Raw genomic sequence first — 10737 nt, 5'->3', positions numbered from 1 at the left:
CTACCACTTGATTCCTCCCCACTCTTGATCCAGGAAAACAAATCCTGAAGAAACTGAAGAAAAAACAACTAGAATTAGCAAATTGCATAAACATAACTCAACAAAATGTACAACAATCTAGCAAGAAGTTATTGGCTCTTTTGTGTTACAAAGTGGAGTAGCATCTCCTCCTCCACACCTTTTCCTGGAAAGTGTAGCCTAACATCATAATAAAGCACAGATACATCTGTGTTTAAAGTAGTCAAGCACTGCAGTATGTATAGGACATGTTTGTACTATTGTTTATATATCCTGCAAATTTTACAAAACTCACTCACCTGGATTTTCAGTCTCAGATTGCTTTGTTCCGTGTTTCACAACCAGAACCCTAAACCCTAGCTGTAGTTTCCATTCGGAATTTTATTCTGACGCACCGTCACAAGAATAACCGGTGTTTAGGTAAGGTGAATATTTACATTAGCGGTAGGTTTGAATTACCAGGTTAGCAAACATTGCCCTCTTTGTGAAAACGGGTATCGTTTAAACATACTAACATCGCATGTTAGAATGTAAAACACAGTCGGGTTTTCTTGCTAAAATCACAGTCTTCACCTTCAACCACCGGCATGAACTAGCTAGCTAAGTTAGCTAGCTGCTATGAGCATATTCATTGAGTAGTGTTACGTTAGCCAGCCAGTTAGCTAGCTAATTTATCGTATCACTCATGCTGGCTCAGTAAGTTATATAATATGTTAGGCAACTTGCGAACTTTGTACATAAGTTAAAGCAACAGGATAATTAACTTGCAAACTGCACTATTACCATCAAGTCAGGTGACAGACAGACTGTTTGCTGAAGTTCCAGAGCTACTTCACTGTCTCTGTAAAAGCTAGACTGTATACCAAAGTGACTTGAAGCAAAAACCATCACTGTGGTCACACCACAAACTGAATATATTCTGTGCCACTGCCTGTCCCTGAATGTTTTGTTCTTTCAAAATAAAAAGCGTGGCATAGCAAGATATTTGCCAGCAGGCTAGCCTGCACAGTATTCATAGAGGTGTCACTGTGGATAAAGGCTAACTGCAAGCCTGTCCGAAGTACAGTCATATCACCATAGCAGGTATAGCGCCTATTCTTATGAAAACAATTTCACTTAGCCTATGTTAATTATGAATCTCTCTCAAAATGAACAGGTATTCCATTGTGACCATCGTGTGGCTTGACATCATGAATATGGACTTTTTATGAGGATAACACTGGTAGCTTTGAGCAGCATAGTCTCCCATCATGTTGTCAGGGGCAGTATGTCACTCAGTCCCTCTGTGGTGCTCTGCCTTGGCTGCTGGCTGCTTACAGTGTGAGGCAGGGCCAGGGAGATGGCTGCTGGGAGGGGTCCTGAGGAGAGCCTACACCTCCACCAGAGCAAGGCAGGCTACAGCAGGGGACAGTGGCCCTGTGTTTTCCAGAGCCCCAGCGTACAGGGACAAGCTGGCCATAGTGGATGACAGTGGAAGCCACAGCTACAGGGACTTGTATGGCAGTAGTAGGGGCCTGGCTGGGCGTATCAAGGCAGCTCTGGACTGTCCCTCAGGGGACCTGCATGGGAAGCGCATCACCTTCCTGTGTGCCAACGATGCCTCGTACACGGTGGCCCAGTGGGCGTCCTGGATGTGTGGCGGCACGGCCGTGCCTCTCTACAGGAAGCACCCTCTATCTGAGCTGGAGTACATCATCTCTGACTCCCAGAGCTCCCTGCTTGTGGCTGGGCAGCCGTACGCAGACACCCTGGAGCCCCTGGCCCACAGACTGGGGCTGCCCTACCTGCAGCTGCCCCCCACCTCCAGCCTCAGCTCCCTGCTGGAAGCCCCAGAGACCCAGCCTGAGCCTGGCATCACAGACTGGGCCCAGCGTCCTGCCATGATCATCTACACCAGCGGCACCACAGGCAGGCCCAAAGGGGTTCTCCACACTCACAGCAACATCCAGGCCATGGTAAATTGATTATTCAGTTGTTATGTGCATGAATTGTGAGCATAAGATGAATACTAGTGTTATTCTGTACACTGCTTTTTATCATAATGATGTACTGAGGCATGTTGAATATTTGATCAGTCTGAAGGTTGGACTGAATTATGAAAGCTAAACTTCAGCTTTTTTTCATTACTAATACAAACCAGGTTTCCATCCAACCTTTTTAGAGTAAAATACATATCGGATAAACATGTCATAACAGGCCTGATGGAAACAGATCATTTTCCGGTAAACTTTCCAAATGTCGACTAAACAAAATACGCTAGACAAGGTGTCGGTAAAATGAATTATGCAAGAAATGTAGGTAGAAACGCTTTTATGCGCAAATATTGATATAATAACCATCATATCAAAGTAAACATGGAGTCACGCGATGACATGTTTTGTGGTCGTCCCACTACAACTCGTCGGGAAAGCATGCAGTTTATTAGGCTACAGATGAAATAAGTTATGATGAACTTCAAAGGGTGGTGAAAGTGTAAGGTGATGAGCTTGATGCTGCTTTCCAATAAATATCGAGGATCTTATTCTGGTGACATGATCATCGATGGTTGGCTGCCGTTTGACAAATCAAAATAAATCTCGCTCTTTTTTCCATAATAATCTCATCGTGGAGGCTATACGTGCGCATCATGTAGGCTATAACGAACCATTTATTGTGAGACAAGCATCAGTATAGTTGAAAAAGCGATGGAAACCCATTTAGCTTGTATTTTTTATTTGGTACATGGGAATTTAACCGCATAAAATATTTTTATATGCACTAACGTTACGTCATCACGCACAGACTTTTATACGCAACAAGTCAATTAGATGGAAACACAACTCATATTGTTTTTATAAGGATTTTATAATATTCGCATGAAAACCTGTCGCCAATTGGATGGAAACTTAGGTCATGTTCGTTTTTTTAATTTCCTGGTGTCGGTACTGTGAACTTCAGAAGTATTTTTATTTTGAGGTATTAATAGGGGTTCTGTTGAGACAGTTTTCTGTAGCCCAGTGGTAGTAGGTAAGATGGTTGGCGGGGGTTCCACATACGACAAGCACAGTGTCGTTTTGCTTTTGTTCCACATGAGCTTTCTGAATAATCGCCCAAATTATTTCATTACATGGGGCACTTCAGGCTGTGGATGATTTTTTGGGGATAAAATCTCGACCAAAATTGACCTGCATGTCCAATAGAGTGGAAAATTAGATCACCCTCAATTAAGGAGCTTCATTTGGAAATGACAAGCCCAGGGAGGGAGCTCAGTGAGGGAACACGGAAGAGAAGGTTCCTGGAAGGTTGAAGGCTCGGGCACACTATCCATTCCCTCTGCTCCTTTCAGCTGTTTGGCCCTGCTCACTAAAGACAGGGTTTTACTCTCTTCTTGCACTGTGGTTACATAAAGTATGTTTGATAAGGGGTGGCAGAAAGAAACCTTGAGGCAGGACCACCATGAAAGCTTTTTAGTGAGCTACCCATCATTTTTTAAATGTATTTTAAATGTAACCTTTATTTAACTAGGCAAGTCAGTTAAGAACAAATTCTTATTTACAATGACGGCCTACCCCGGCCAAACCCTTTATGACGCTGGGCCAATTGTGCGCCGCCCTATGGGACTCCCAATCACGGCCGGGTTGTGATACAGCCTGGAATCGAACCGGGGTCTGTAGTGACGCCTCGAGCACTTAGATGCAGTGCCTTAGACCGCTGCGCCATATTATATAGAAAGAAAATATCAAAAGAACTGGAAGGAAAACATTGTATAACCAAATAGCTCAGTGGATCTCTCATGATTCTGTCTCCCTCTCTCCCAGGTTCAGGGTCTGGTGTCAGAGTGGGGCTGGTCCAGAGATGATGTCATCCTCCACACTTTGCCCCTGCACCACATCCACGGCATCGTCAACAAGCTGCTCTGCCCTCTCTGGGTGGGTGCCACCACCGTCATGCTGCCTACCTTCCAGCCTCAGAAGGTACATTACAACTATACTACACCACTACTGCTACTACTACTTGTAACATGCTGTTTCAGTTGACTCCCACCTCATGTCCTGTCTGTGTTCTGTCAGGTATTCTACTGCAGTCTGCCTTGTGTGTGTTAGCAGTAAGTAGTGCCTATGTAACACTAACAGTGCTCTGTAAGGGACTTCAGTGGAGGCTGTCTGTCCTCCTCTTGCGGGGATCCACTCCACAAACCTGAACAGTGGAGACACACTGGGGCGGGAGGCGGGTGGGGAGTAGAAGGGGGCTTCTGTTCAACCTTATCGGCTAGTTGTCAGCCATCGGTGCTAATTGTGGCAGTGTTGCTGTGCTGCCAGCACCGGGCCGGGAGCGTCAATAACAGAGCCTGGAGCCGAGCTGACACGGACAGGTCCATGATGCCCCCTCTGCCTAATACCGCCGGGCCACTGGGGGTCGGGTGGAAGCAGCCAGGCAGGCAGAGCTCCAGGTTGGATACCCCCCCCCTCAGACTGTCACACTAAGCGTTTGGGGCTGGGTGATGGATTGCCCTATGTGGCTTTGTATCTGACCACGCCAACTCACAGCACAGGCTTTAGAGCCAGATCAATCGATGAGCTGACATTGAAGGATGATAGTGCTTGTTTGGAGAGGTGGTGGTGGTGTAGTGGAGTAGGGGGGGGGGGGGGGGGGGGTGTCAGAGGGGTTTTAAGGTCTAGGAGAACTTAATGGGAGTCAAGGGTATGAATGACAGGTAAGGGCTGTAGAGGACAACCAATAAAGAGGAGGTTTACTGTAGTATCAGAGCATTTCACTTTCTTTGTACCAAACCTGACCTTGTGTAGCAAACAGACAGCAGACGCTTTGCTCTCACCCCTGAGGATGCCTTGTAGATTTTTCTTTCATTTTCTTGAAGTCATAATGAGAAACAAATCGATATACTGTAATATATTAATATGGCTCTAGGCTATTTCTGAGTGACTGTCTAATAGACCAGTTGGACATTGTACTGAGAGCAGTACACTGTATATACAAAAGTATGTGGACACCCCTTCAAGTTAGTGGAATTGGCTATTTCAGCCTCACCTGTTGCTGACAGGTGTATAAAATCGAGCACACAACCATTCAATCTCCATAGATAAACATTGGCAGTACAATGGCCTTACTGAAGAGCTCAGTGACTTTCAACGTGGCACCATCATAGGATTCCACCTTTCCAACAAGTCAGTTCGTCAAATTTCTGCCCTGCTAGAGCTGCCCCGGTCAACTGTAAGTGCTGTTATTGTGAAGTGGAAACGTCTAGGAGCAACAATGGCTCAGCCACGAAGTGGTAGGCCGCACAAGCTCACAGAACGGGACCACTGAGTGCTGAAGCGCGTAGTGTGTAAAAATCGTCTGTCCTCGGTTGCAACACTCACTACCGACTTCCAAACTGCCTTTTGAAGCAACATCAGCACACTAACTGTTTGAATGGACCTCGTGAAATGGGTTTCCATGGCCGAGCAGCTGCACACAAGCCTAAGATCACCATGCGCAATGACAAGTGTCGGCTGTAATGGTGTAAAGCTCGCCGCCATTGGACTCTGGAGCATTGAAAACGCGTTCTCTGGAGTGATGAATCACGCTTCACCATATGGCAGTCTGGCGGATGCCAGGAGAACACTACCTGCCCCAATGCAGAGTGCCAAATGTAACGTTTGGTGGAGGAGGAATAATGGTCTGGGGCTATTTTTCATGATTCGGGCTAGGCCCCTTAGTTCCAGTGAAGGGAAATCTTAATGATACAGCATACAATGACATTCTAGACCAGGGATGCCCAACCCTCTTCCTGGAGATCTACCGTCCTGTAGGTTTTCAGTCCAACCCTAATTTAGCATATCTGATTCAGCTAGTTAAGGTCTTGTTGAGCAGCTAATAAGTAGAATCAGGTGTGTTAAATTAGGGTTGGACTGAAAACCCACAGGACGGTAGATCTCCAGGAAAAGGGTTGGGCAGCCCTGTTCTAGACCATTCTGTGCTTCCAACTTTGTGGCATCAGTTTGGGGAAGGCCCTTTCCTGTTTCAGCATGACAATGCCCCGTGCACAAAGCAAAGTCCATACAGAAATGGTTTGCCGAGCTCGGTGTGGAAGAACTTGACTGGCCTGCACAGAGCCCTGACCTCGAACACCTTTGGGATTAATTGGAATGCTGACTGCGAGCCAGTCCTAATCGCCCAACATCAGTGCCCGACCTCACTAATGTGGCTGAATGGAAGCAAGTTCCCGCAGCAATGTTCCAACATCTGGTGGAATGCCTTCCCAGAAGAGTGGAGGCTGTTATAGCAGCAAATGGGGGACCAACTCCATATTAATGCCCTGGCTGTTTTACCAAGAAGGAGGGTGATGGTGTGCTGCATCAGATGAACTGGGCTCCACAATCCCCCGACCTCAACCCAATTGAGATGGTTTGGGATGAGTCGGACCACAGAGTGAAGGAAAAACAGCCAACAAGTGCTAAGCAGATGTGGGAACTCCTTCAAGACTGTTGGAAAAGCATTCCAGGTGAAGCTGGTTGAGAGAATGCCAAGAGTGTGCAAAGCTGTCATCAAGGCAAAGGGTGGCTATTTGAAGAATCTCAAAAATAAAATACATTTTGATTTGTTTAACACTTTTTTGGTTACTACATGATTCCATATGTGTTATTTCATAGTTTTGATGTTTCACTATTATTCTATAATGTAGAAAATAGTAAACATAAAGAAAAACCCTTGAATGAGTAGGTGTGTCCAAACTTTTGACTGGTACTGTAAACAATCAAAAGGGCAAACAATTCACACAATGAAACAATGAATGTGACAGAATTGGCGGGAGACAGCTGAGCCATTCTGGAGAGAGACTCGCCTATATCTTCGTCACACACCCCTCCCCTTCTTCTTGTCTGAATTTTTTTTATTATACTCAAGACACATTATCTTCACACATATTTTAGATGCTTTTCACTGACAGCTTCAACTCAATAATCAACTAGGCCTATTGCCACGCGTGCTGCCCAAATTGGGCTTCCCAAATAGGCATAGTCCTACAAGCTTGTGATTTGTATATTCCCGCTAATTGCATTTTGGCAAATGTGTGAAAATGATGTTTTATTGGCTGCTTCATTACATGAGTTGCATGTTCTGTTAACATGAATTACCATAATCACTGTGGGTGGATGCCCTAGTGGGTTACGCAACCAATGCGTATGGGTCTGGTACATTTCTCAAATGGTGGGTAAATTAAAATCTTCCCGGTCACGTTGTCCAGTGCCACATTTTCCTAACGGAAACCCTGGTGTGTCTGTGTGAGTGGATGGTTGGAGGTCCCTGTGCATGACTGTGTCTGACCCCAGAGGAAGGAGTGCTCTGCTCAGTCGATCAAGCAGAGGAGTGGGTGTGTGGCTCCAGCAGGCCTCCGGTGTCCGGTCTGGAGCGTGAAATCACAACTCTGCTGGTCGGCTACTGCGTTGCAACCTAGCGTTGCCAAAAGCCCTGGTCAGCCCTAGAAAGCCTATGTAAATGACGATCGCCAGAACGGCCAAACACAATTTTTTTGGACAGCAGTTTTGGGCTCAAAAATGTGTTTAGTTTTTGGGTGCCATTCAGCCTCATTCAGGAATATGGAGCGCTTCAAATTCAAATAATTCCGGCTTGATGCGCCATCAGGAGTTTTCCACAGGAATATGTGGATGACGTCAGCGCTATCACTATCTACTGGTTTTAATGTCTATGGGCTCCAGCTCCAGTCATGAGTACAGTAGTAGAGAGAACAGAACATACCAGGACTGGAGTCTGGACCAGAGTCCAGGAGAGCAGAGAACCTGAGGTTAATGGCAGGGAGGTCATGATCCATCCTCACACAACTGAACTGACTGCAGCATTGTGTGGTGGAGAAAAAGTAATGGCTACAGGGCTAGTGGAGAATAGCTGGGTGCTGCTGGGTTAAGGGCTGTTTGGGATGCAGGCTGAAGCCGAGGGTCTCCAACATAAACTCCCCCAGGTGGAGGGCAGCTCTTTGACGGACATAAATTGGCTTTTCCCCCCTCCTGAGTGGCTGCTGGGGGAAGCGCTCCACTGAGCTTGATAGACACGGCCCAGAATGCCCAGAACAGACACAGGAAATAATATTCCCCTCTGAACCCCGCTATCTAGTCTGTCCGTGTGTGGATGTGTGTGGCTGAACAGATAAAGTTTTGTGAGTTTGTGTGAATAGATGTCTCTGTGGGATAGTCTACACTTCTGCCTGTTTATTTAATAGACACATAATTTTTAAACCTTAATTTATTTTGATATTGCAATATTTAGAGCTTGATGATAAAATTAGGAAGCAGATATGTTGAGAAGGGGTAGAAACCTAAAGGGAGTAGGAAGTAAAAGAGGGTGATTTAAGAGGACAGGGAGGAGGGGAAGTTGAGAAATTGGTGGCAGATGAGGAGAGAATCGGTATGGGGTGATTGAGAGAGGGACAGACAGAGGAAGACTGATAAGAGTAGGGGCAGTGAAGCAGGAAATTATGAAATGGAGAGAGTGAGGGTGTGTGAGAGAGAGGGAGGAAGAATGAGGGAGGAGGTTCTAGGAGGGAGAGACGTGCGCGTGCCTCCCAGGGGGGACAGAGCCAAGGAGAATCTGTCGTTCACCTTCAATTAATTCACACTGTCCTCCTACTGTGTGCTGGGGGTGCAGCCAGGCGTGCCAGGGGTGTGTATGAGGGACTCGTAATATATGTGTGTGTGTGTGTGTGTGTATGTGTGTGTTTGTATGTGTGTGTACTGTGTAAGTAGCTTTGTCCTTGCGTGAGTGTATGCGTGGCGCATATGTATAAATGTGTAGCCATGTGTCAGTTAGTCTCTATTTATGGGCATCTGTCTCTGTGTATGACTGGGAAAGAGGAGGAGGGGGCGACTGGCTCTGGGCTCCTTCACAAATGCTCTTGGAACACATTTGCCAAAACAAAAAAAAATGCTGGAAAAAATGTATTTTTAAAAGGCAACGTGCCCCAGCGTTATGACTGACCTCAATATCATTCCTGTTGAATTCCTCTCTAAGATGCTGTTAGACTGACCTTTACCGATTCTGTCAACGTCTTTGTAATAAACTAGCCTGTTGACAGTTTATCTTCAGCCAGGCCCTCGCCTCGCTCCCCATTTATTGTAAATAATGTACACAACACTATGGCACCCTATCCATCTTCTTTACATATTGTAATCTGGATGTAATGATTTTGTTGGCATTAATATGGGGTCTCTAATCAATCTACGTACAATGTAAGAGACTGTTTTTGACTCCCTCCCTCTTTTCTCTCCCCTTCAGGTATGGGAGGTCCTGCTCAGCTCCAAGGCACCTATGGTGAATGTGTTCATGGCTGTTCCTACCATCTACTCCAAGCTGATCCAGCACTATGAGCAACACTTCACCCAGCCACGCGTCCAGGACTTTGTCAGGGCCGTCTGCAAGGAGAGAATCAGGTAACAAGAACCTTATGGTCTACTTATACTAGTAGCAATACCACAGAAAAGGAGTAGATCTGCATCAATAGTAGTATCATAATATTCATATAACTGGACGAATATCATTAACAAACTAATTGCTTATCTATTGTGATGAAATTGCATTCTTAAAAACTCTGACAAGACATCTTCGGAGCGAATGGGTTCTCATGAATCTGGACAGTGGTTGCTCATTCCATCAGAGAGTGAATAGATTGTTTGAAGGGGAAGGGATATGTGTCAGAGATCAAAGGGATGGGTTTTTAAAGAGAGACCAGGCTTTGTAGTGAGATGTGACAGACGCTTTCTCCAAATGTATCAGGGCTTATGCTCAAGAGAGAGTGAAGAAAGCAGTGGGACACGACAGATGGAATGGAGTTATAAACTCTATATAAAGCCTAGCACTGTATGTTACCCCAACCTAAAGTTGCAAAGCTGCCGGTAATGTACCAAAGTGACCAGAATCTTTGGTAATTAACATGTAATTTATGGTAACTTTGGTAATTTATAATTGAGTAACTTTAAAAAAACTGTTCATATAAAGTATAATTATTTTATGTTTCTAGTGGATAGACCATATGGTTCAAGAGAAAATTGCCTAATTAATGAAAAAAGCATCTAATCAACAATGGCATTATTTTTAAATTAACTCTTCAAAAGATTTACTTTTTTCACAACTGCCACCAGTTTGGCGACAAAACATTTACAACAAAGACATATTGACATAGTAAAAGAAATAAAAGTGTGTAAAAAAAGAAATAAATAAAGGATATTTCATGCTGAAACCCCCCACTGATTTGGCCTCGTTTTTCTGCTTGGTCATTAAGAAATGCAGCGGCCATGACTGAAGCCAAATGAGAGTTGTCTTGGGGGGTGGTTTAATGTGGGTGTCTCTTGTGTGTGTGTGTGTTCGCAGGTGACAAGCATTTGTACATTCACTCTTCCTAAACAGTACACAGTTGCAGTCACTCACCTTTCTAGATAACTTGAAACAGGCAAACCAGGTCTTGTGTCTTGAAGTTGCCTAGGCTAGCTAGTGCTAGCCAACTTCTTTTGCCAATTAGCTTCAGCCGGCTGGTGTGCGACCGTGGCAAAGTAAATTTGACATTGGATATCTCTGGTGCTAGTTAGGGATGGTCAATAAATTACACAATGTAAATAGGACAATATTTGTATGTTGCACATTAAATGCTTTCGAATGAATGAATGACATTTTATTTTTGTTTTAAATCGCCAATTGGCAACCAATCCCTTATGGGATTAATTGACACATAAACAA

At 44.9% G+C, this 10737-nt stretch overlaps 1 protein-coding gene across 2 annotated transcripts; it reads left to right on the top strand.

Moving 5' to 3' along the window:
- The first annotated feature begins 420 nt into the window (after positions 1–420).
- Positions 421–10187, top strand: LOC311127084 (malonate--CoA ligase ACSF3, mitochondrial-like). Of its 2 annotated transcripts, XM_084158850.1 has the most exons (5): positions 421–462; positions 1175–1973; positions 3816–3971; positions 9283–9437; positions 9781–10187. In XM_084158850.1, the coding sequence occupies exons 2-5, from the start codon at positions 1269–1271 to the stop codon at positions 9851–9853; spliced, it is 1089 nt and encodes a 362-aa protein (XP_084014976.1). In that variant the 5' UTR covers positions 421–462; positions 1175–1268; the 3' UTR covers positions 9854–10187. The 2 variants fall into 2 exon arrangements, with proteins under 2 accessions (XP_084014976.1, XP_084014975.1); XM_084158849.1 differs by lacking the exon at positions 421–462 and having other exon boundaries at positions 918–1973.
- Positions 10188–10737: the final 550 nt, after the last annotated feature.

The sequence above is a fragment of the Coregonus lavaretus genome, assembly GCF_964263955.1.
Source record: "Coregonus lavaretus genome assembly, chromosome: 4".
NCBI classification, from domain to species: domain Eukaryota; kingdom Metazoa; phylum Chordata; class Actinopteri; order Salmoniformes; family Salmonidae; genus Coregonus; species Coregonus lavaretus.
Note: the sequence above shows the minus strand (reverse complement) of the source record. Positions and strands in the feature narration are given on the sequence as shown.